The sequence below is a fragment of the Astatotilapia calliptera genome, chromosome 23 (genome assembly GCF_900246225.1).
Source record: "Astatotilapia calliptera chromosome 23, fAstCal1.2, whole genome shotgun sequence".
In the NCBI taxonomy this organism is placed as follows: domain Eukaryota; kingdom Metazoa; phylum Chordata; class Actinopteri; order Cichliformes; family Cichlidae; genus Astatotilapia; species Astatotilapia calliptera.
The window spans coordinates 3,208,471-3,235,921 of record NC_039323.1 but is presented as its reverse complement, the minus strand read 5'-3'; the positions used below and the strand labels follow the sequence as shown (position 1 = coordinate 3,235,921).

Sequence of the window (27,451 nt, the reverse complement as noted above, 5' to 3'; positions counted from 1 at the left end):
ATCTAGAAGACAATGTTTTAAGAAGTGTGTGCATGTGTGTGTGTTTCCAGAATGGTGGCTTGTAAAGGTGACGGCTGTGTTGGAGACATATGTCTACTTTCCTGTGGTTTGATTGTTTTACTTTAGCCTCCAGGGAAAATGGTCCAGAGGTCCAAGGCGAGGGCAAGGTCGTGGCAGTTGTGCATTGTGCAAGGTTTGTGCGTGTCTGCATGTGTGTGTGTTTGTGCATGTCTGTGCAAATGTCAGATTTACTTTACCTCAGTCAGAGACGTTGTGGAGACATTGGCTTTATGGCTTTCCTGTAGGAAAGGATGATCTCACAAAGCAGGCAAATCTTTAGTGCTTATACAGCAGCCGCACAAAGCTTATACAGAACTGGATCTGACACACTGCTGCTGGATCTACCGTTTGCAGAGCAGTTCATTTATTTTAACAGCACATTCTCCCCGGGCAACTCCAGTACACCTCTTCCACCCTCATTCCTCTTGCTTGTTCCTTTCAGCCTTCATCAATAAACAAACTGTGACGATCACAGCCACATTTTCTCAACATGCCATTGTTAGACCCTCTCAGAAACCACCAGAGCTCCCACAGCACACTCGCAGGGAGAAGATGACAGATGTGGCATGACTGGCTGGCTGGATGGGAGGTGGAGCAGACTGCTGTGATCTCAACAGTGTGATGGACCATCATGTGTTGGAATCATAAACAAAGGTAGACTTCTGAACCGCTGTGTGCCTTCTTGGAAATGTGTATGTGTCACCAGATGAACTGCAGCAACATGTGCCCCGCAGATGGCCCGAGCTTTTGTAACACATTTAGTATACAGTGGCTGAAAACATCATTACTCATCACTGTGTTCAATCTGAGGAATTTGAACATTTCAAACCTGTGTGCCAGTGAAAGCATGTTGACCAGGAACTGAAATTCAGTGCTTTACTTAAATGAAAGAGTCGCAGTAATGTGTGATTTGATTGTAATTATACTTATGCAATCAAATATATCTATCTACACTCAGTTAACTTACTATAATGTCAAAATTTAATAAATTAGAGTGACTGGTTTCAGTTTGATGTCGATGGGAAAACTTTTTTTTAAAAAGGTCGGACAACTAAAACAAGGTAGTTGCAGTAGGCTAACGTTAGTTTTTAAAAAAAGAACTTACTTCCAGATGTTTCTTTAGGTTGGAGGTGGAGTCTTTTGACGCTGAGAGCAGCAGGTTGCTGACAAACAGACTTTGCATTGCACGGTCAGATTTCACCCATCCCTTTCTTCTTTAAATATGAAGTGGTGTTGGAGTTTCTAAGTAAGAAATCTATTCCTGCCCGTGCACTGCTGGCTCTGTTGTGCTGGCTCCGGGTCCACCGTGTAACTGACACCACCGACATTAACAGGACGCTTACATTAGAGCATCTTATTGCATGTTTTGTTTGGATTTCCGGCAATGCATTTAATTACCAAAATTAGAGAGGCCATAGGCAAACATATGAAACAGGAAAAGACCACCGTGTAATCCAATTATTTCAACAAAGTAACTGTATTCTAATTATCACCTATTTAAACGGTAACTGTAGCAAAATACAGTTACTTATATTTTGTATTTTAAATCCGTAACGCCGGTACATGTATTTCGTTACTCCCCAACACTATGTGAGGCAACAGTGCTAACACCATTGTACCAGGCTGCATGACAAAAACATGCTTAAAAAACAAGTTTTTTTGAAGCTTAACATAAACGGGTGGAAAAACACTGATGCATTGCCTGGGCAAATAACTCAAAAGTAACTCTTCTCAGTAACCAAACTTTTAAAACTGAATTATAATCATTACTCCTTAGTAGAGTCAGATAATTTGTGTTGGAATGAAATGGATGTGATATTCAGGCCCTTAGGCACTATTGCAACAAAACTGTCATGCACCCTTGGTTGGTTGTGTCTACACTGTGTCTGCAGTTTTTGTACTGACATGTGGGTTCTATGATGGGTTCACTATTTGTAGTTTTGCTTTTCTGTGTTTGTGTTCTTGATTGAGATCTTTTTGAGTTTTGCATGGTGAATGTTTGCTGTTTTTTTTTTAAATGATTTTATTCTCAGTTTAGTTGTTGCCACCCTTGAAATCTACTTTCTGTTTGTGGTTGAGGCTGTGGTTTCTATTTGATTCCTTGAGCTTCAGTCTACGCGTTTCCCTGTCAAGTTACTTCCTGTCATTTTTCTAATGTGTCTTGTATTTATTTTTACTTGTGTGTCATTACATTAGTCAGTGCTCCACTTCCTTCATTACCTGTTGTATATTTAAAGCGTCAGTTGGTAAGTGCTCTCAGCCAGAGCGTCTGTTTACCGCAACTTTGTGAGTTCCTGTTTATTGCCCCATTTTTCTTTTTTGTTATTGTTTTCTCTTCTTTTGACCATAATAATGAAGGTTGGTTTATCAGTCTTTAAACCTGTTCTGTGAGTGCTTCCTCCGGTTGTTTTCCTGCTCCCTGTTTTAAACTTTCATGAAAACTGATATGATCCTGTAATGTCCTAGTGTTTTATGCATTACATTAAATCCACAGTTCATTGCTGCATTTATGTGACCTCTGGAAATCCCTTCTCTGGGCCTGAACTCATTTAAGGTGAACTGGGGGGATTACTTCAGTAAGACAATATGAAGCCACTTTGTAAATGGGTTACTCCAGCATGGATCTCTAGGAAAACAGTCTTGCTATAAAAACAGCCTGTCTTGCAGTCTGTTTTTATTTTTATTTTAAAAACCATGCAAACATTTTAAGTATCATGGCTGTTTTAGTATGACAAAGGGTTTCTAAGTAAAAGTATGTTAGAGGGGTAATAATTATTCTTTACAAGCAGGTCTACCAGGTAAACATTTGATGATTTGTATTCCTCACATGCAGATTTTGGGAAGGTTACATGGTCAAGTCAACCTTTGTTGGGCCCTTAGTCGGTTATCACAGTGGGCCTGTCTAATGAGATGTGAAGTGTGTGTTTTAGCCTTTATTTTGTCCGGCATGTCCCTGGAGCCAGAGAGCTTTAGGATTGCTGTGTCCGATGGCCAACCTGTCTTATTGTTGTTGCTGGTTGAGTGGTCACCATGGCAGCCTTTACTACCTCTGCAGATCTCTATCGAGCCTTTCTTTATGTGAACCATCGCTATGTCACACAGACCACAGAGCCCACTGTCAGCGAGAGACTGGTACCCTGGCTGAACACCATTCACACAGTAATTCATTCACAAACATGCACCATTCATCTCAAACAGTGACTATGGCAAGGTCACGTTCTGTCAGAATGCCCCTGAGCATGTCCACATAGTCCAGCCCCATATATGAAAGGGTTTTGCTGTTTAATTTATCAGCACTATAGGAAGCTCCTTATAGTTAGTGGCTTACCTTGAAATCTCTGAAAAATTCAAGAGTTATATACAGAACACAATGAACTTTAGTTAAAAAGCTAAGAGATCAGAGCAAAATGTGTCTGCAGAGTGTTTTTTTATAGCAATAGAAAGTATTTGAAATGTCTGTTAATGTAGTAACCATATCTGAAGAGCAATTTGATCAGCTGAACCAACATAACTTCATTTTCCTCATTTACATTTTATAATATTTAAAAAATGTAAGACTTTTTTGTCCATCCATCCATCCATCCATCTTCATCCGCTTTGTCCGGGGCCGGGTCGCGGGGGCAGCAGCCTAAGCAAAGAGGCCCAGACCTCCCTCTCCCCAGCCACCTCCTCCAGCTTATCCGGGGGAATACCAAGGCGTTCCCAGGCCAGCCGAGAGATATAATCTCTCCAGTGTGTCCTGGGTCTGCCCCGGGGCCTCCTCCCGGTGGGACATGCCTGGAACACCTCACCCAGGAGGCGCCCAGGGGGCATCCTTGTCAGATGCCCGAACCACCTCAGCTGGCTCCTTTCGATGTGGAGCAGCAGCTGCTCTACTCTGAGCCCCTCCCGGATGGCCGAACTTCTCACCCTATCTCTAAGGGAGAGGCCAGCCACCCTTCGGAGGAAGCTCATTTCTGCCGCTTGTATCCGCGATCTCGTTCTTTCGGTCACTACCCACAGCTCGTAGCCATAGGTGAGGGTAGGGACGTAGATCGACCGGTAAATTGAGAGCTTCGCTTTTACACTCAGCTCCCTCTTCACCACGACGGACCGGTGCAGCGTCCGCATTACTGCAGCTGCAGCCCCAATCCGTCTGTCGATCTCCGGCTCCCTTCTCCCATCACTCGCGAACAAGACCCCGAGATACTTGAACTCCTCCACTTGGGGCAGGAACTCATCCCCGACCCGGAGTGGGCACTCCACCCTTTTCCGGCTGAGAACCATGGCCTCAGATTTGGAGGTGCTGATCCTCATTCCCGCTGCTTCACACTCGGCTGCGAACCGTTCCAGTGCGAGCTGGAGGCCCTCACCCGAAGACTTTTTTGTATTATACAAAAAATTTAAACTTGTAATTGTGCATTAACATGCTATACAACAACTGACATGCTGAAAAATTAGTTATTAATTTTGTTACACCGTACTTTAACAAATTTACCAGTTTGTCGTGGTTAAGAGAGAGCTGAGTGTAAAAGCGAAGCTCTCGATTACTTGTCGATCTATGTCCCTACCCTCAGCTATGGTCACGAGCTGTGGGTAGTCACCGAAAGAACGAGATCGCGGATACAAGCGGGGAAAATGAACTTCCTCCGAAGGGTGACTGGCCCAGTGAGAGGCGCGAGTAGTTTGGCCATCCAGGAGGGACTGAGAGTAGAGCCGCTGCTTCTCCACATCGAATGGAGCCAGTCGAGGTGGTTCAGGCATCTGACTAGGATGCCTCCTGGGTGAGGTGTTCTGGGCATGTCCCACAGGGTGCAGGCCCTGGGGCAGACCCAGCACATGCATGGAGAGATTATACCTCTCAGCTGCCCTGCGAACACCTTGTTATATCCCCGGACAAGCTGAAGGAGGTCTGGGCTTCTCTACTTAGGTTACTGCACCCGCAACCCGGGCCCGGACAAGTGAAAAAAAATGGATGGATGGATGAATTTTGTTACCCTTTTTGCAAGTAAGAGGAGAAAACAAATGCCAAACTGAGTAGCTAGTGCTAGCTTAGCTTGACTTTGCTAGAAAAACTAACATATTGTGACAAGCTAATACTTACTTATATTCCTACTATTGTATACTGATGAAAAGAAAGAGTTCTGTCCTAGCCTGTCACAGTATATATTTTAAATCTTATTTAATGCCTTAAAAAAATGTAATTTAGAAAAACAATGTGGACACAGCTGTGGGCGTGTGGTGCTCTGCAGCCACAAGATAAGATACAAATCAAACTAAGAAATCGTAAACTTTTTAAGCTAGTTAGCAGGTGGTTAGCTTGACTTAGCAGAAAGAATGGAAACAAGACCAAAGAGCCAGCCTCTGTAGAAAGATAACGCAATACAGAACTTTTATGTAATGTATGCAACATTTGTTAAATACATTTTTGATGAAAATTGAGGAAAAACAAAACGATATAGTGACAAGCAAATACTTATTTACGTACTTACTTTTATATACTGATGAAAAGAAAGTGTTTTGCCCTTTTGTACCACGTAACAAATTTTATACCTTGTTTAAGTCTAGGTGTGTTGCAGGCATAAGATAAGATACAAATACAACTCTCTATAAGAAAACTGAGCATATCAACATTTTAAAAGTAAAAAGTAGTAAAAAGTTAAAAGTAAAAAGTTTCAAGTGACCACATTTAGTTTAGTGGAAGCAGCTGGAAGATGCGTATGCTGATGTCACACAGACATGGACATGGTCTAATTCTGACCCTGCCACTCAGATGCTGAAATCGAGACTTATCAGGCCAGGCAACATTTTTTCTGATATGCTTTCTGCAGTTTCGGTGAGTCCATGTGAACTACAGGCACCGTGCCACTTCAAAGTCACTGAAATCACCTTTTCACTCCAACATGTGTACCTAATGAATTGGCCATTGAGTGTATGTGTATCTACTGTTGTATAATTTAGCTTTGTTTATGAATTTAGATCTGCACTGTTCGTGAGGTCGGATCTGTGTACCACTTTGTGCTACTAGTTAAAGGACAGGGAGGGGAAAGCATGCACGTGCTCGTCTTTCAAAGGTCTGAGTGATTCTAAATCTGCACTGATGGCATTTGTAGATTGAGCCTGGTATGCTTCTGTCAGTGGGTTAGTTCTTTCTCAGGCTTCTGCTGCCTTTCTTTTTAGGAACTGAGAGTGTGGGGTTCGGTAAAGGGTTTCTCTGCACTTGGGAAGATTGCTGGTAATGGTGGATGTGGGGGTAGCGGATAGTGTCTGATTGGGGTCAGCGGTACATGTGTGGAGCAGACACACTGGGCTCATCTCAAGGGAAATGCACCTTTGACATCATCGTAAAGAACAGCAGCCGTAAAAATAACAGGCGGTGAAAATAAACCTGAAAAAACAGGATGCATAATTCCTGAATGTAAAGGATGCATATTTTCTTCTGCATGACGGCCTCTTAAATGTTTGTGTTTGACAAATAGTCATGAAAACCACATGAAAACGGAGTACGGAAACACACACACAAAAGTAATTAGACGCAGACATGCATCATGCCTACAGAAAAACTCATTCGTCTTACACACATGCACGCACACACAGAGGATTCTTTCCCAGACATTAGAGAAGCAGTTCTGAGAAAATTGGGCATGACTGTTTACATGAGAGGGGTCCAAGTTATTTTTACCATTTTTTTCTGGCAAATAGTTTGAAGTTTAGTGTTTAGAGCCCTAAAGAATATAAATAACATCATAAAGATCTTGACATGTGAAGTCGCAGGCTTATTGTGTGAGAAAATAGATGGTGACATTTCAAAGTTGGGGGTGGGGCGGGGGCTGGACGATGAGAAGTTCAGATATGGAGCTGTGTTTACATGCACTCAATGTTATTTTGAGGTCCACAGCTTTTTCATTGTGTTTTACTGCGAATCTTGAGAGTTTAAGTCATGCAGCTGTTTCTGAACATGAATTTTGCAACACAAGAGATCTCAACCTCCTGTCTCAGATCAGTTTTTTTTTCACACTTTTCCAAAGTGCACAGCAAGAAGGGTGTGTTTGCGTGTTTGTGTGTGTGAGAGTGTGAACCAAGAAGGGCTGACTGAGGATTTCTAGCTGATAATTCCTCTGCCTTCCTCCCCCCTGACAACTGATTACAAGCAGGATGAAGTCTTTGTCAAATCACACGTCGCTTTATCTTCCCATATCCTACGTTCATATCTTCCTGCACCTGTGTGTGTGTGTGTGTGTGTGTGTGTTTATGTATATAAAAGAGAGACTTTGATGGAATCTTAATGTAATGTAACTGTGCCAGTTAACAAAGCTAACTTACCGCTAAATATGTACATCCATCTGTCCTCCAATTATTATTCCAGCTGTGCGTCCTTTGATGGAACTATTTTGAGCTAAATGCAGATAAGAACGTTATCTAAAAGAAGCAGTATGGCTGTATCTCAGACAGGCAGTCACCTTGTGCCCTTAAAGATTTCAGACCTCTGCTGATAACCCACCAGCAGCACCAGTCCTCCAGATACACTATCAGCCCTCAGAACTCTACTCACAGCCTCCAACAGTGAGGTAACATGATTCACGAAAGAAAATATGTGATGGTACTCAGTATCCAGATAATGTTAAAATCATGTGGGCTGAGCAGAATCAAACAGGGGGTTTTGTTGTTATTGCTGTAATTTTCTGTTTGGATCCGCTAAGTGCAAATAGAATATTTTTACTCCGGGGAAATCAAAGGAATAATACCTCAATTTTTGTGCATATTCGATAATGAAATTTAAAAAAAACCCACTAAACCCCAAAAGAGAGAATGCATTTATGTTTTAGTAATAAGTAACCAAGCGAGTGAGGTAAACAGAGAGGATGTTTTAAAATAAAACCAAATAAAAGTTGCAAAAAACTGTAAACAGATCCATTTCTCTTAGAACCATCAGTCGCTTCAATCGACACCAGCAGAGTTTTTTTTTAATCTGTCAGGAATTGAAAGGAAGTCACTGATGTAGTCTGAGGTGATCTGGAAAGTGATTTGAAAATCAGAATAAATAATTTTGCCTCTAAGCAGTAGAGCTGCTTTCATTTTAATATTTGTGATCATTAGTTTGGTTGCAGCTGTGCAATCTTGATCTGTGGTTTGTTTCCACCGTGGATGTCATAATGCAATAATAAAGACAAATGTAAACAAAAAGTGTGGGTGAGTCTTCACTTTTGTTGTGTGAGAAGATGCTTTAAGTGTTATAAGGCTTTTGATGTTTAAATTTTGATGAATTTAAAGGATTCCAGACTCAAGATTGAAGGCTCTCTATGGTCATTACAAATAAAAACTTAAATAAGATAAATATACTGACACATTATAAATAAAAATACAATAATTAAACACAAGTTAGTAACATGTATTAAATAGTAAACATGTTTATGTATATACACACACCCGCACATATAAATACGTATATATATATACATATATACATACATATACATATATACATATACATACATATATACATATACATACATATATACATATACATACATATATACATATATATATACATACATATACATATATACATATACATACATATATACATATACATACATATATACATATATATATACATACATATACATATATACATATACATACATATATACATATACATACATATATATATATACATACATATATACATATACATACATATATATATATACATATATATACATATACATACATATATATACATATATATACATATATATATATATATATATATATATATATATAAACACCCAGCACGCCCCTGCGGGCGGTTTATCTTTCAAGCTCGGGTCCTCTACCAGAGGCCTGGGAGCTTGAGGGTCCTGCGCAGTATCTTAGCTGTTCCCAGGACTGCGCTCTTCTGGACAGAGATCTCCGATGTTGTTCCCGGGATCTGCTGGAGCCACTCGCCTAGCTTGGGAGTCACCGCACCTAGTGCTCCGATTACCACGGGGACCACCGTTACCTTCACCCTCCACATCCTCTCGAGCGCTTCTCTGAGCCCTTGGTATTTCTCCAGCTTCTCGTGTTCCTTCTTCCTGATATTGCTGTCATTCGGAACCGCTACATCGATCACTACGGCCGTCTTATATATATATATATATATATATATATATATATATATATATATATATATATATATATATATATATATATATATATTAGGGGTGCAACGATACTCGTATCGATATTGAACCGTTCGATACAGTGCTTTCGGTTCGGTACGCATATGTATCGAACAATACAACATTTGTAATTTATTTTATCAACTTTCCTTCTGACGATGCTGTCTGTGTTGAGCGCTCAGTGAATCTGCGTTCGACTACTCCGCCTAGGCTGCACTGTCGAGCGCAGATCCACTGAGCGTTCAACACAGACAGCATCATCAGAAGGAAGAGCGCAGGGCAAGCTAGCGAGACAGAAGTTAAGCTCTCCTTGCAACATGGCAAATTGAACCTCCCCCACCCTCATTCAGATCTGGCGTTTGGAATTATTTTGGTTTTCATGTGATGTATGACCCTGAAGGTAAGCGCGTCATGGACTAAAGTAAAACAGTATGTTGGATGTGCCACGCAATGCTCAATTACATGGGTGGGAACTAGTGTGTTAGCGCAGTTAGCTGGTTAACGTGTTGGCCGTCTAGCCCCATGCAGGGGTAGCTCGTTAACGGAGATTTGCCGTGTTGTGGCGTTAATGTCATTTCAACGAGATTAACGCTGACAGCACTAGAGGGAACACAACGAATATGACTGCACATTTACGCCGACATCATCCTAGTGCAAAGACAAGTGGAAGCAGACAAAAACAACAAGCATGCATGCTACAAACTTTACCCGAGTCATTTAGACAGCCGTTAGCACATGATTCTCCTTATGGGGACCTGATATGTTTAATATTGTGGCGAGCTCAGACAAGGAGGAGACGGAGGTGTCGTTTGGTCTTGCTTCCCGTGAGCTAGCCAGGGAGCACAGCCGTTTATTGACATCTGCAGAAGAACACTGCCGCTAGCTAACTGCTCAGCGCGGCAACCGCATAGCAACAACAACAACAACACACAGGGCGCCCTCTGACCCCGGAAGGACACACCGTCGCAGCGAGAGGGCGTCACCCGTCACTATGGCAACATAAACAAAACATAACTGTACAAACAGAACCCCGAACAGCCCTGACCCGCTACAATATGCTGCTGAGAATATAGCCCAGAAGAAGCGTATAGTATAGCTTTTATTTTGGAAAGAGCCATTTCTCTGTAATAAACTCTCTTTTCCAAAGATGACTGATTCCTCAATCAGATACAGGGCTCGCAAAATCGCCTGCCCGACGTCCCGGGGCTAGCGATTTTTCCAGTCGGGCTACCAAAATCTATCTCTGCCCTGCCCGTCGGGCTATTGTAGGAAGGAAAAATATATGTCAATGCTTTTGCATTCTTTCAGAAATGTAGCTGGGTAATTATGTCATTGGCATCGGTGAGCCACTGTCAATATGTGACATATTGAAATCGCGTTTGAATTTGCGCTTGTTTTTTGCTTTCACTTTGCAATCGTGCGAACTGTGTATAGAGAGCGACAGCACTGATTGGTGAGTGATGATAATTTGCGCACCAATTCCTCTGACATCGTTTTATTAATTGTTAGCTTACTATGCAAACATGACAAGTGAAATCTCCCGCAGCTTAAACATGTGAGAGGTTGATCGCGCAGAGAATCGCTGAGCTTATGTGAGTGCGTGTGTAAAAGCAGCAGGATATATATTTGACTACGATGACCTGGATGACTGAGAACCTTCACAGACAGATATATATTTTAGTTCTGCTGAGCCAAATAAGACAGGTCAGGGTGAAGAAGTGACAGCCAAGGAAAAGCTTACCACAAAACGGAGAAGTTATGACAAATCAGACTATAAGGCAAAAAGAAAGTGCAGCTTTATGGTTTCATGGACAAAAGAATTTCTGTGGCTGTGATATGATGAGCTAAATAACCAGGGCTGCACATAAGTGGTCCGCAGGTGCGCATTCGCTGTCAAAATAAAAAACACGCACAAGGGTTAGGGTTAAATTTAAAAACTGTACTTTTGAGTTAAAATATATATTTATAATTTTAATAAATGACAAATTAAAAAGGCATGAACATTTTTTTTTGTATCGAAAAAATATCGAACCGTGACACCAAAGTATCGAACCGAACCGTGAATTTTGTGTATCGTTGCACCCCTAATATATATATATATATATATATATATGTATATATATATATATATATATATATATATATATATATATATATATATATATATATATATATATATAAGTGGTCCAGTCAAAGTCCGAGTCTCAATTCAACTTAAACACTGATATGAGTTTAAAGAGGGATGTGCATAAAGAAATGCCTGCAATAACTTTCAGGTTATTGCTACTAAATGTGGTTCTACAAGTTACTGAGTCATGGAATCTACTTAGTTTTTCATAGACCGCACAGTGTCTTGTGAAAACCTTCTTTTCCTCATGACTGTGCATGTACAAGATTGTAAACTAAAGGTTTTTACATGGAATTCCCCAACGATAAATTTCAGTCAACATGTTTGCACATGTACATGCACACATAAAACTGTGAAAAAAACTCATCCTTTCAACCTTTCAATGAATATTCATTTTGTGAACAATGTTACAGAGATCCTCTGCCAAATAGCTATAAGCAAAAAAGAAAAGAAAAGAAAAACATCTGTCAGATTTGCTAACCTCTCAACTGAAAGCAAAATGTTCCCATGATGAGAGAGTTCTAGAAAACAAATCTGCACCGCTTTGGCAAAATTCCAGCAACCAAACCCAAAACTGAAATTAATAAATGGGGGCTACACCAAATTAGTATATCCAGAGGTTCCTCCAAACAACATGTCACTATCCAGCCAAAAGTCTAGATTCCAAAACCCAAAGGCTGTGGTGACTGCCCCAGAGCTAACAGCTCAAACGCTCAATTTAGACATTTAGACATGTCACAACACTACTTGAATTTGAATACCTAAATTCGATTCATACCTATTAGTTATGATGTAGTTTGGCAATTTCACAAACCAAATGCCATCAGGTAAAAAAAAAAAGTCTGGCCATATCTTCTCTGCCCAAAAACTCAGACAAACACTGATGTAACCTTAGCCCCCGTCCTCAGACAGATACTTGTGGTGGATACTTCCACCAAAAAGCAGACAGAAACTGGCAGCCCTTTAGAAACGAAGGAAAAGTTTTGTCTTTACTAACATTCTCTGTCACACTAAAGATAAATCAAACACTGGTCGGTCTCTTCTTGAGCTCAGTCCTTTCAGCCTGCCAAATGGTTGCATGGTTTATACAAACTGAAATTTGGCTATTTTCATCAACAACAGATGGATTTGCGAACCAAAGGAAAATAGAGTCTAATGCTGTTCTCTTCCAAACTTCAACCAAATGTAGTTATTAAAGAAGTTAAGGAAACCAATCTAATCAAATGTAACGCACACATTACATTTATTGTTACATATATCTGCATGGTGCCCATCAAAAGTTGGATTACGGTGGTACATCAGTTGTCATTTACTTATCGAGGACATAAAATATTCTCAAATTCATCGTTAATAAATAATAACAATGTGTGCATACTTAATATACGTACTGTAAATCTATGTATGTCTAATTTTGTAACAGAACATTTTTTTAGTGGGTGTGGGTAAACAGCAGGAGTGGAGGGCAGTGGGTCTACGGCCTAAGAGGCCTTCCTTTTCCACCACCACAGCTCCTTCTTCGCTCCCACTACACTTTGCATTCCCAAACATCTAACTCACCACTGGAGCTTGCGTCATTGTGCCCTGACTCACTCACTAATGTGCATGCATATGCACAATGCACACACACACAGCAGAGCAATGGCAAATTACTGGGCCTAGTTTTCAGGATCTGGTGACCTGAAGCATTTCCTCTTTCCAACACAGCACCAAAAATCTAGGAAGTGTGTATCCAACACCGAGCCAAGGCCTTTGGAGTGTTTTTCTTTGGTTATAAATGTGTTGTCAGAGTGTCTGTACATCTCTTGCTCTCAGGGTAAAGTCAACAGCTGTGGAGGTCATTCATTAATCTACCATCCCTGGGCTGACATTTGTAAGAGGGCCAGGCTGCCTGTAACCGCTCACTATCTGTGATATCACAGAGCCAGCGATACAGCGGGAATAAGAAGAAGCTGTCTGCTCGGCTGCACCTTGGCCTCCTGCTTTTTCTGTCTCTTACCATCTCTTCTTCTTTTCATCACTATTTGTTACGCTGTCGGTCTGAGTTAGCCAGAAGAGCCATTTTCCACCCTGTCCAATGCTACTCAAGCTCTTTCGATCCAGGAAAAACAAAGAATGTGAAAACAAAAAAATGGAAGTGATGGACACTTTGAAAAACAGAGCCATTCTTAGAAAAGAGAAAAAGGGAAAACAAAACAAAATAGCCCCCGCTTTCACTTCTTTTTTAGATGCTTTTAAAACATATCAAGGATGACTACCTTGCCTTGGAATAGGCTTATCGAGCAGCACAAGTCAAATCAATCTGTGACCGCAGAACAAGGCCTTGGATCCCGTCCTTAAACTTCACTGCAGTATATTCATGTGTAGTTTTGTATTTTTTTTACTTTCACTTTTAGGTCGAAATGACTGAAACGTAGTCACATTCAAAGTATATGTAACCTAAACAGACACACAAATTATGCTGGTTATAGGTTTAACATCGATCATGTTATTGACAAATGGCTGTTTTTTATTGAAAGCTAAATGAAAAGCTAATTTTTTCCATGCGCTTATACTTTTCTCTTGTCATTTCTTTTTCTTCCCATAACTGTTATAACTGTTCAAAACTCCTTGAGCGTTTTTTTGCCAGTTTTCTTTAGGTTTCAGTAGGTATACAACCACAGATCAGCAAATTTCTTACTGTTTTTAGGGCAGATTTCCTACGAGAGTGTTAACTTTCATAAACTTGAGTGAATTTATGCAGATAAAAATGCAGTGCAGTTAGTTTCCACATAAAGTGGGGGAACGTGGTCTCACTACTATTTATCCGTCTTTACTTAACACTGAAAGCTTATGTTTGATTTGTTACAAATCAATAATGTCAGGAATTAAAATAGTCTCTCCATTGTTACACTATAGCAGGAAAAGTGGGGAAAGCACCATTCATTCCTCTGGTATACCTGTTTAGTTTCTCATTTATGCAAATATTCAATTGGCCAATCACATGGCAGCAAAGTAGCGCATTTTAGGAATTTGGGCACGGTAACGACAACCTGCCGAAGTTCTAACCAAGCATCAGATTAGAGAATAAAGGCAATTTGAGTGACTTTGAATATGGAATCAGTGATGATGCCAGTTGGACTGGTGTGAGTATTTCGAAAACTGTTGATGTACTGGGATTTTCTCACACAACCAGAGAACACTGAAACATCAGAGAACATCGAAAAAAAGAGAAAAAAAGAGGAAAAATCCAGTGGGCTGCAATTCTCTGGGTGAAAATGCCTCGTTGATGCCAGAGGTCAGGAGAGAATGGCCAGAGTCCATGAAGCTGATATGAAGGGAACACCGAGCCAAACAACCACTCATTACCACCAAGGTATGCAAAACAGCATCTCCGACTGCACAACACTGAACCCTGAAGCAGTAACAGGGAAAACCACACCACGAGTTCACACGTGCCCACCAATGTTAGGGAATAGAAGCTTGAAAAAATGTCGCTTGCTCTAATTTCAGAATTTGTTGTAAACAATATGAAACCATGGACCCATCCTGCCTTCTGTCAGCGGTTCAAGTTCACGATGGTGGTGTAATACTATCAGGGATATTTTGTTGGCACATTTTGTTACCTTGATATCAATGTCACTTTATAACCAGTGTACCCATCTTCTGACAAGCCATGCCACAGAGATCAAATAATCTCAAACTGGTTTCTTGAACATGACAATAAATTCACTCTACTGAAATGGGCTTGACAGACCTTTGGGATGTGGTGTAATGGACAGAAGGCAAAAGGTCCAACCTGATAAAGTTGGACTAAATAAAGTGGTTTTATGCAATAATGATAAGGCTTGCCATAGTGTTTTCTACCTTCTTACTTATGTCCAATTTCATTTTTGTTTTTTCCCTTTGAATGCTGTTCTGACTCCCTCCTGACTCATAATTAATAGTTAAAACCAAATGAAGAGTTGAAGGAAAATACCACCCTGCTGGCCAGGACTGATGAGACTGGGACAGTCAAAGCTGGAGAGTCAAAGTGAAAGGATGCTAGAAAGTTAGTACAGAACCTACTGTGGATATTAAGGAGGTCAACTTTACTACTTTTTAAGCAGACAAGGACATGAACCTTTGATTTTACATTGAGTATATCTCCTTTTTGGAACTCACAAATCCATCCCTAACCCTTTTCGCCAATATGGACCTTTCTGCAATGACCTAACTGTCAGAACTCCACAAGCTAGAGATGACACCCATGTACGTAATACCCCAGTATCTTATCTGTTCAGAGAAAGTGCATAAAAGGATAAGAAATTTGTAACTCTTCCTTTTCCATCCTTCCAGTTGGCTCCAATGGGAGAGGTCTGACCTATCTCACACTCCTAGAGCACTAAAGGGACTCAGTGATCCTTTATCTGAGCATGAAAAACAATGAGTGGATTCCAGCAACTTCTTGGCCTGTCAGTGGAGGAGAATATTCCACAGATGGCTGATTGTGTTATGAAAATGAAATATTAACCTTTGGATAGAGTGATATACTTTGGTTTGTGATTTTCCTCTGCAACATTTCCGATGTTTTTAAGGAATATGATTTTATACTGGTAAACATCAAACGATCAAAACAACAGGCGTGCTACAGTGATGTAATGCAAGCGGCGTATTAAGGCCCAACGGGCAAAATCTATTATGTGTTGCAACAAGTAAGAGCAGCAATTTTATGACACACTGGAAGAAACAAATTAGACGTTCTTCTCTGAAATAGTCAGCTGTCCTTTGACCACGGAGAACAAAAACAAATCGCTTTGACCTACACTTGGAAAATAAACGGTATCATTCACACTGCGCGGCTCAAAAGTATAGCGCAATGACTCGCGTGGGTTCGACTTCTCTCCTGACTCATAATTAATGGTGAAAACCAAATGAGAGGTGAGGGAAAATCCCGCCCCGTTGGCTGTGAGGGGTGAGACCGGGACAGTCAAAGCTGGAAGCTGGAGAGTCAAAGTGAGAGGACGCTGGAAAGTTAGGACAGAACCTACTGTGGATATTAACGAGGTCTTTACTTTACTGCTATTTTTAAGCGGACAAGGACATGAAACTTTAATTTTACATCGAGTATACCGCCTTTTTGGAACGCATCAATTCTGCGTCTTTACGCACGAGAGGAAAAAACAAATAAAACAACAACTTCGACATTTTTGGAAATCTGCTCATTGCAGGGATGTTCAAACGAGCCACATCGTTCTGACAGGTAGGATAACTTTCTAGCATACTGTTGCGGGAGCGAAGAAAAACACACCGATTGCGCAAAGACTGTGCGCTAACAATGCACGAGCTCTATGTCATTTTTGATAACTTTCACAAAACAGGAAAGTCAGGAAGAGGAAAGTTACGCAGAGGCAGGATTTCAATTAAAGCCTCTGGCATTTTTTTACTTCTGTAAAGAAGTTGGCTGTAACACTGTGCCTTGTTTCTGAAACTGGAAGAAACTTAATTTATGTTCAGCGTCATTGTGAGGGGGGCATTTCTGGATCATTTAAAGACCTTTATAAAAGTCTTTTCTTTTTTTAAGGAAAAGAAAGAAAGAATAATAAATGATGACATAAACACTCCCTAGACTCATTATTCAACTATAATGCCAAAATTGTAAGTACTTGAAGTAAGTGGTAGTGGATAGAACAAAAGAACGGGCAGTTTAGATCATCTGATTGTTTTCAGTTTCTTCATGAGACTGTGTTCTATTTAACCTGTAAGTGCCACTGCTGTCTTTGTCAGGACACTTGTCTGAAGGGATTTTTGTTCTGATGTACTTATTTGCTTAGTTGCATAGCTTTAAACTGGCAATACTTTCCTTTTTTCAATGCAGATTTGATGTTTCTATAGAATAATCTTCTTTAGTTCCCAAGCTCAGAGAAAACCGAGTAATTTTTAAACGTTATCTTTTAACTTTTCTTCACAGGCTCCTCAAAGGATGTGACTCTGCCAACTTGACCACCCTTGCCTCTGTGTCCAGTGCTGTGCCGCCCTCTGCTGTGTGACCGAGGAAGGTCAAGAAGGGCCAGGCAGTATGAGTAATCAAATAGAGGAGGGGATGAACCCTGTCATAGTCATCCACTACAACCACTCGGGAAAGTGGGAACGGCCCCGCGTCAGTGGGGCCTGTAAAATGGTGCTGCTGCTTCTCATCTGCGTGCTGATTGTTCTGGAGAACATTACAGTTCTCCTCGCCATCTGGAGGAATAAGCGCTTCCATAGCCGTATGTACTTTCTCATTGGAAACCTAGCGTTGTCAGACCTGCTGGCTGGGGTGGCTTACATGGTTAACATCTTTACCTCGGGACCCAAAACCTTCTTCTTGACACCACTGGAGTGGCTGGCCAGAGAAGGCAGCATGTTCGTAGCCCTCAGCGCTTCTACCTTCAGCCTTCTGGCCATTGGGATCGAAAGGCACATGACAATGGTGCGTCTGCGCCCCTGCGAGACAGCAGGTCGAGGTCGGCTTCTAGCACTGCTGGTAGCCTGCTGGCTTGTGTCGGTACTGCTGAGTGCTCTGCCCAGCCTGGGCTGGAACTGCCTAAACAATCTGCCTTCCTGCTCCACAGTGCTGCCGCTCTATGCTAAGAGTTATATTGCTTTCTGCATCAGTGTGTTCAGTGCCCTGTTGGTGGCCATCATTATACTCTACATCAGGATCTACCGTCTGGTGACCTCCAGTAGCCGCAGGGTGAGCAGCCGGCCTTCAGAGCGTTCGTTGGCCTTGCTTCGTACGGTGGTTATTGTGCTTGGGGTTTTTGTCATGTGCTGGTCTCCCTTGTTTCTCCTGCTCCTGCTGGATGTTGGTTGCAGTCCAGATAAGTGCCCTGTTCTCTACCAGGTGGACTGGTTCATTGCCCTTGCTGTACTCAACTCTGCCCTTAACCCCCTCATATATACTCTGTCCAGCAGAGAAATGAGAAGCGCATTTTTCCGGTTGCTGTGCTGTTGTCAGACCAGCATGGAGCACACTGGGACTCCTGCAGTGGGCAACCCCAACCTAGGGACAATCATCCCCACAGGAGAAAACAGCAAGACAAGTTTTGGTGGAGGAGGGGGGAGCGGGGATGGGAAGTCTACAATGAATAGAGGGAAGGTTCCCACACCTGTGAACTTAGACAACAAGCACGGAGATCCCTCCGCCACTGCCGTGCCCCATCCTTCAGGGCCAGCAGACCTGCTTTCAGCTGTACTTGTGAAGGCGGGAGCGCTGCCAGCCCTCAACAAGTTTTAAATGGAAAAGCCTAAATGAGGTGTTACAGTTACACAGAAACAGACTGGTCTGATATAATCCTGCTACCAGCCACTTTTTGCTTGTACAGTGTCGTTTGGGAAGCATGGCTTAGATGAAGTAATGATAAATACATTCAGAAATTCATTTGGAACCAAATGCATCTGATTCTGAATCATAGTACAAAGGAACTCTTAAAGCCACTATTTACAGGAACTCAGATGTCTTTTCCAACACTAAACTCGCTCGAATACAGCGTCGGAGACTTACTTGGATTTAGAAATTTTTGACATTGAATTCATATTGAAAGCATGATTTACTCTTTTAGTGTTTTGTCTGTCATTGAGTTGTTTTTTTTTTTCTTGTCATTTTAAGCAAAATGATCAAATTCTTGCACTTTTCTTTTTTTTGCATGTACTATACGCAGGAAATCTTCAAACACCTGCATTTTTCATTACTTGACTGATAGACTATTTATTTTCTGTGAGAACATTTGCCACCTTAATGCTACACAGCAGTGTTTTATTTTTTGTTTGTTTTTTGCTTTGTGTGCATGAAACCCATCATGGTACTAGGACTTTACTGTTCACTTTATTATTGATTATTTGCAATGCACTGTGAGAGAAACCTATTCTATAAGTTTAGTGCCAGACTAGCAGCCTCATCAGGCTGTGATGTGCATAATTACAAACCAAAAACAACAAAAAACCTGTTGGTTGAAGGAAAAATGACACTGCTAGTAGTTGATTCTTACCACTAGTGGGCAACATAGTAAAGTATGCCCTGATGGTAGTGCTGCAGGAGGTGGTGTTAATTTGTGGGATTCAACTCATGGACATTTCAGGTTCAGGTCAACAGAAGCTACACTGTGAGCAAAATCGGCCTGGCTAATAGCGACAATCGTGAAAATTTTAGGGTCTCATCAGCACATCTACAAACCACTTGCCCATCAACTAACCACTAGTAAATACGAGTGTTGGATGTGAATTATTTAAAAGTTGTAGACTGTAAATGACATTTATGCTGAGGGTGATGTATTGCCTGATACGTTAAATAGCAAATAAAATTCTATTCGCTTTTATCCGATTTTCATGCGTCATTTTGTTTTATGGAATCAGGGGCTCGTTCCGAATCCCCTTCCTCTCTTTTCGTCTGTCCCTGTGATCGCCAGCTGCATAAATTTGCTAAAGAATAGTCATAAAACCCGATGATAAAAACCTTTTGCCAAATGAATGGCAGATTCTACTACTATCAATCCTTCATAAGATCCTTATTGAAGCCTAAGCCGTGAATTCCACACATTTATTAATGTGCGGTATAATTTGCCGTTGGTTTATTAATTGCTTTTCACAGAGGAGAGAAGAAATGTCATCAGATTTAACCTGCTGCACTCATTTAATACCCTAATGGGAGCACGTTCCTGCTATCTTACACGCCTACACATGCAGACATGGGTCAGACGCTGATGAATAATGCAAAAAAAATTCTTCATCCTTATTATGACTTGATCTTTCCAGTCAGTGAGGTCATTTGCCGATAAAAGGCATACTACTTGTGGCTACTGTGGAAAAACAGTCTGGGTGTTGTATGAATTCTATGAAAATCATTTAGGATGTTTCTTTAACAAAAAAAGAGTGATACCTGTGTGAATGATTTGATTGGCAGAGTATAACAGATAATAATCAGATGTGTAAGCAGCATATTTTCTAGACGTTGATAACTAAAGACAAGGAAAGAATTTGTTTGTTTTTGTCCTAAAATACTGCTGCACTAAAGCGTACTTTTACACTGAGCTGACAAATGAGCAGAGTTTGATCTTTTTACTGCACCGCTAGACCAGACAGGTGCTGTCAGAGTGGCATTTTATACTTGCCTCAGCTAAAGGATGTGTCTCGGCTCTGCACTTCCAGTTCTGATGAAGAGAGACAGCGAGGACGCAATACCGGCCGAACATTTCCAGCTTAAAGGTCACTGACTGCTTCCTGTCAGAAATGTCTGAACACGTTCTTTTCTGAATTAGCTGGGGATGATTGTGGCCTTATGCCACGTGGAACACCGGAAAATGTCCAAATGTTGAGCTGTGTAGTGTGATTTATAGACAGTGTATCCTGTGTTTCCTGAAACAGTTTACCCAATCTCTGCTTCATCCTCACCATTGCTTTATTAAATCACATCCTCATTTTAGTTCCGCTAAATCTGTCTTTTTTTGGTCTGAAAACAGGTTTGCAAAGAATAGAAGATAAATAAAAATCCATAAAAATAAGCAACATACAGAATTATAGAAAATTTCACTCTCAGAAATTTCACCGAGGGGATCCAGCGATATTTAAAACACGTTAAATTAAATCTATTCCAAAAAGGATGATTATTCTTCATCCCCTCCTTAACATAAAGTTTGGAGTTTGAGATAAATCTTTTAATGTCATGGCAAAAAAAAGTAAACTAAATATTCTGGCACTATCATGTACAAATAATGTAACAGCAAGATGGACTGCTACTCCAAAACATAGACAATACAATGAAAAACAAGGAATGAATAAATAACTTGGGGGAAAAAAATCATAGGCAGAATTGTCCAAAATAGAAGCAACACAATCACAGTGGTCAAGATTACAACAATGTGGGATTTTTACAGGGACCAAAGTATTTAACAGCTGTGCAGATCAGCTGATCTCAGTGTCACCAAGCACCGGGTGACGGCTCAGCTGAAGCAGTTTGAGACATTCCACTCGCCAAATCTCAGCAAAACAGTCCATGCTGACTTAACCTGCCCAGAGCTGCGGTATCTTTGCAAGCCTCTTTGCAAGCCACCTGTATTCCACCCCTTTTACTGCTCAGTTCTATGCTGGGATTTTGCTACTGATCTCACTCCTCCAGCTGCCTCCAGAGTGGGGAGGTGAGCTCCTTATGTTTTTATGCTTTATGAGAAAGGGTGGGGAGGTCCCAAAACAAAGCTACACTAACATTTACAAATGACTACAAATGTAACCTAAGATTTTCTTTTGACTGTAGTGGTGTTGGCTGAAATGTTATTTAAGGACGTGTGTAGTATGTATGTGTACTTTATGTGTTAAGAAAGTACAGTGAATTACAGTTTCCAGCTGATTTTAGAACCCCTTTTTTCATTCTGACCTTGTATTTGGATCAACGTATTAGAAGAAAGTCATAAAAAGATGTCAGTCTGTCTTGAAATGACAGACAGTTCTTGGTTGACCCAAGTACATTTTCTTGAAATAACCTGCTTTACAGTGTTGGAGATGTGCTGGCAAACGTTTAATAATATAAACCTATAATAACTTACAGTATATATCAGCTGTGGTTTCCTAACATCACTTACTGCCACTGATAATGATTTTTGTACAAAACCTTCTTAACAAACACAGAAGCAGACAACAGTCATTATTTTTTAAGAGAGAAAACAAAAAGGTGGAAATAAAAGACACAATGTTGCACATGTCGGCATCATTTTCTAATCCAAAAGCCTTCTTTCTTTGCCCAACATCTATGCCCAGATAAAGAAAAGGACTTTAGCCCAGGGGCCTTAATTTGGGGACTGTGAAGACATAAAGTAGAAAAGTGAATAAATGTTGTTTTTCTAAATAATAATCCTGTTCTTCAAATCCAAGCTATGACAGATTCAATTTCTCCAGTACCTGAAGCAAACACCGTAAATGGTCTGTGTGCTAACTAGGTCAATCACCTTAATAAATCATGTTAACTAAATAGCCATGACTAGTGTTCTTTAAGGATTTAGACATGGTGGATTTGTGTTATTCTCTGTGCACAATGCTTATTTGCATATGACTAATGTGAACACAACGGAGGACAAGAGAATCACACCCCCTCCCATCATCACAATCCTGGCTTTATACCGCTGTGTGCTGAGGAAGTGTGCATGCGTGTGCATGCATTTGCACACATCCCGTTTTTGTGCACAGACGTGTGCACGCCGCGTGTTTCAGAGAAAGAACAAAGACTCCATCTGGTCCAGTCACTGAATGTGCCAGTATGAAACACTTCTGTCATTCTCAAGTCCCTTTTTGATGTAGCTTGGAGGTGGAGTGGAGCCAGGCCGAGAGCTGCGAGGGGTCCCATTTGAGGCGGCCACTCACGCTGGGAGCTCCCGAGTTGAAGCCATTCCCTGCTCTGCAGCCGAGTTGTACCACTCTCACCAGAGGAGGGAATCATTCATCTGGTGTGTGATGATTCTCCTCCCCTGCCTTCACTTCCATTGCTCCTCGATTCAATACAGTGTAATTACACGTGGAACAAAGAGAGCAAAGACTCAAACAGACTTTGGTGATAAGCCCCCCAGGATCACGGGGCTTTATCTAGGGAGCAGGTGGGATGAAGCCGAGGGAGCCGAGGCAAAGGTCACTTTGCAGGAGGATATCTGGAGGAGCTTGCTGAGATTTGGATTGGTGGACACTCCTCCCAGCATTCCCCTCAGCACCCCATTGCCATTAATTCTCCTGTCTAGTGCTGATCAAGTAGAATGAAAGCAGAATAGTTGAATTTGACAGCCTTTTTTATCATCTCAGCTAAGTCATTTTTTCATTTTTTACTTTTTGTTTCTCAGCATCAACAAAAACATCTTAATATACTAGACAACCACGAGACAATATCTGATCAAAGATGAGCACAGAGCCAATTCTGTGGCTTGTAGGGCTGCGACTAATTATTCACTCTTAATTGATTTTTGATTAATGTACTAATCCTTCTACAAACTGTGTGAAAATAACAGAAAAATTCTCATCTCCATTTTCCAAAGCCTGCTTAGATGGTTTTAAACAGCCTATTGGCTTAATAACAGTGTGAATGGTAAAAAAACAGAGACAAAGAAAACTGCACATTTTCACATAAACAGTAATATTTGCTAGAGAAATTACCTAATGACCTATTTATGTCTGATTAAATGCTGAGAGACTTACTTACTGGTTTTTCATATGAGAATAGAGACTCTGTTTTCATCTATTTTTATCTTTATTCCTAGCCATCATGTCTGCGCTTGATAGTGGAAATATTTTATTCTGTCATGATCAGCTGTCCAAAAACAGTCTGAAGTATTTTTCATCTGTGCTCTGTGTCTGTTTGCAGGAATTAATATTGTGTTCATCACCCAAACTACACAAACTACACGACATGCAGGCAACAAAAACAGGAGATTTTTGTAAAGTAATATTTTAATGTCTCCCAGAAAGGCTCAAGGAGGACATCATATCTCCAGTTTATCAGGTTATCTGTCATGACGCCACACAAATACCACACCTAGAAAGTCTGAAGTCTAATGCATTGCACCACATAAATGGAATTTAATATTTCACCGGCCACATAATTAGGTATACCAGTTTAACTGCCCGTAAACACAAATATCGAATCACCCAATCACATGGCAACAACTTAATGCGTTTATGCTCATTCATGGTCAAGACGACCTGCTGAACTTTAGAGGATCAGAATGAGGAAGAGAGGAGATTTAAGTGAGTTTTAATGTGCCGTGGTTGTTTGTGCCCGACTGGCCGGTATGAATATTTCTCATTTTCTCACAAACCATCTCCAGGGTTTACAGGAAATGGTCCATAAAAGAGAAAATATCCAGTGAGCGGCAGCGCTCGAGAGATCAAAGAAGAATGGCCAGACTGCTTTGAGTTGATTGGAAGACAACAGTAACTCAAATAACCACTTGTTACAACCAAAGTATACAAAAGATTATATCTGAATGTAGTACAAATGGAAAAATGAAGCCACTGGACTACAGTGTGGACCACACTGTGTGTCATTCCTGTCAGCTGAGAATAAGAAACTGAGACTACAGTTCAGACGGAAACATGTTGCCTGGTCTGATGAGTCTTGATTGTAACTGCAACATATGGATGGTAGGTCAGAATTTGGCATGAACAAGCTGAATGGCTCCGTCATGGCTCCGGCAGTTTAGGTTGGTGGTGGTGATGTAATTGTGTGGGGGTTATTTTCCCGGAATATTTTGAGCCTCTTAGTACCAAAATGAGCATTGTTTAAATACCACAGCCTACCTGATTACTGTTGCTGGCCCGTTTTTGACCACAGTGTACTTTTTTTTCTGACGGCTGTCACAAAGCTCAAATTATCTCAAATGCCCTGCACAGTCACCAGAACTCCATGGTCAGTGAGTGTGCATTTTAAACCTGAGTGTGATTGCGTGTGGTGTGTTAAACAAGCTCATCTTTGTTCTATTTTGCAGTACCCGGGTCTCTCTTGCAAAAGAAAAATTAAATACAGTACCTGATTAAATGAACACACGTCATGTTTTCATCAGTCTGAGCAACCAGCCGTTCGGCAACAGCTGAACAGATAGGTGGCAGGAGTGGGTAAGCAATCTCTTCAAGATTCCTTCCCTCTCAAAACCCCCCAAAACAGCAGCTGCCTCCCTCACCCAGCCTTCTCTGATTGCAGTCTTCTGGCAGGCTCTGACGGCAAACACACACCTGCTCACACTGACCTCCAATTTATCTCTTGTACGCCTGCCTGCCACAACTGTAGGGATTAACATGTCTGGAATAGGGGTTTAAGTGAGAGGGAGGATGGCGGCCTCTTAGTCTGACATGCATGTCCCGTCCCTCACTTGTGGCACTGAGTTTGTGTGCACAGCTGGCTAATTCCCTGCCTCTGTGCATGCAAACAGCCTGGAGGTTTCTGTGCAATATTGTGCGAAAGAGAAACTGAGGCTGAAGATCCAAAGTGTGCATCTCATAAATGTTAAAGCCCAAGGCAACTTGGGGCTGGAGATGGAATAAATATTTCTACATAACATTCATTAAACACAACAGATGTCTGAGTCTGTCATCAGGTCCGGGTTTAAACACTGCAATATTCGGATGGGTCACCTAGTCCCCACCGAAATGTCTCGTAAAACAACCAAAATTTTTACGTCTTTGTGTTCTTTTCACAATCAGGCTTCTACAACAGCAAGACTTTGACCCTGAAACAAAAGGTATCTAAACTGTAAGAAATCCATTTATGTATTGAATACTTCTACTTGCATGTTATGGATCTGTGTGTATACGTTATGTGGTTCCCTAAATGCTGTCTGGCTCTGAGGTGATCACAGGTGTTCATTCCTCCAAGCTTATCTGATGGATTAACAGCTGGCGTCACCGCATAATCGCCGACACCCACCACATCTGACATTACACACATTCTGATTCTGATATGACAGCCGCTCGCGCGCACACACACACACACACACACACACAGAGACAGACACAGTGGAAGACACACATTTTTCCGAATTACTGGATATTGCTGAAGGGATGGAGCCACTTCTCCAACCTTCACAAATGCGCTCATAAAAATATAGCTTAACAGTAGGCAAGTTTCTGTCTGATAAAAACAAAAGAAAATCGAATAAAAACACCCTTCAAAGCAGAGAACAGCTAAGCGCTAGACAAAAGCCAGAAAAATGTGGGAATATTTGTTTGATTTTTACATGCTGCATTCCCGCTGTCGTTATTATTCATATTCCTCCCCAGGGAGGCTTGTTTGAAAAAATGGGACTGAAGCAGCCCCCCCTCCCCGTAATGTCACCGTCTCACTCTTAGACTCACAAACACCCACGCGCACACTTGTTTGGAGTCTTATTGGGGAAGTACAGCCAGGCTGCGTCTCCCTCCCATCCCTCCTGCTCCTCCTCACTTTCTTCATCTCCCTCCCTCCCATTTTCCCCCCTTCACTCTTTCTCCCCAAAACAGGGTGATCCAGCTCGTCTCCTCTCTCCGTCACGCGGGTAATCAGCCTCTGCTATTTCATTTGCCTCAGTAATGAAAGCAATCCCAGTGCTTTTCACTGCAGCGCAGCCCAAATAATGAGGACTGCCTCACCCCTCCTCAGCCACACCTCACCCCTAGTTCTCACCCTCTCCCTCCCAACCCTGCTGTTAATGGATGAAGGAAAGCAAATGTGTGTGCGTGTGTGTTTGAGTATGTGAAGCACGCAATCTTGCCAAGTCCTTTGTGCCTCTTTTCTCCTGCTGCAAAGGAGCCTATTGTATACAATTTCATCAGCAATGCTCTTAATCAGAATATTTTGGAAGGTTTTTCCCGCCTACATTAGTGGTTCCTAACCTTTATTACACATGACTAACATCAACGTGTTAGAACTACTCACAGGATGCACATCTAAGCTGTAAGCAGTTATTCTGCTATTTCCCATTCCCCAGTAGCTTTTCCAAAGGAGGTAAATTGCAAACAAACAAAGAAAATTATTTCATAATAAGAAAATCAAAATGAGTAAGAAATTAAAAAAATGTTGCAAAGCAGAAATGAGATTTTTATTGTTTCCAAATCTTCTACATTTCCTCCCCAAGTCAGGAACCACTAATTGTGATTAAAAATGTACAAGACAACCCTTTAAAAACACTGATTTGATTACAGGGTAATGCAGAGGTTATAGAGTGCAACCTAACATCTTTCGCGCCTTTTTTAAATTTTCATTTTTATAGCCTTAAGAAACAATGATTGAAATTAATTTTCCTTTCGAATGTGTCTGGTAGAAACCATCCCTTTCCTAACAGGAGTTTTAAACCACACAGTCAGTGCTGTTACCAGACAGCAGCAATGAGACTCCATCCCATTTTGCAAACATCTAATTCATCTTCAAGAGGGCCTCTGGAACCAGCTTCCAGTTTGGATTCGGGAGACAGACACCATCTCTACTTTTAAGATTGGACTTAAAACTTTCCTTTTTGCTAAAGCATATAGTTAGGGCTGGACCAGGTGACCCTCAATCCTCCCTTAGTTATCCTGCAATAGGTGTAGGCTGCCGGGGGATTCCCATGATGCATTGAGTATTTCTTCTTCAGTCACCTTTCTCACTCACTATGTGTTAATAGACCTCTCTGCATTGAATCATAAT

General features: G+C 41.2%; 1 protein-coding gene across 1 annotated transcript; it reads left to right on the top strand.

Moving 5' to 3' along the window:
• Window positions 1-16,117: 16,117 nt before the first annotated feature.
• On the top strand, window positions 16,118-19,648 carry s1pr3a (sphingosine-1-phosphate receptor 3a). Its single transcript, XM_026159673.1, has 2 exons — window positions 16,118-16,549; window positions 17,258-19,648. Exon 2 carries the CDS (start codon window positions 17,366-17,368, stop codon window positions 18,563-18,565), a length of 1,200 nt encoding a protein of 399 aa, XP_026015458.1. The 5' UTR covers window positions 16,118-16,549; window positions 17,258-17,365; the 3' UTR covers window positions 18,566-19,648.
• The last annotated feature ends 7,803 nt before the right edge of the window (window positions 19,649-27,451 follow it).

Coding starts and splice junctions, on each gene's coding strand:
- s1pr3a (XM_026159673.1), top strand. CDS start 17,366: ATGAGTAATCAAATAGAGGAGGGGATGAACCCTGTCATAGTCATCCAC.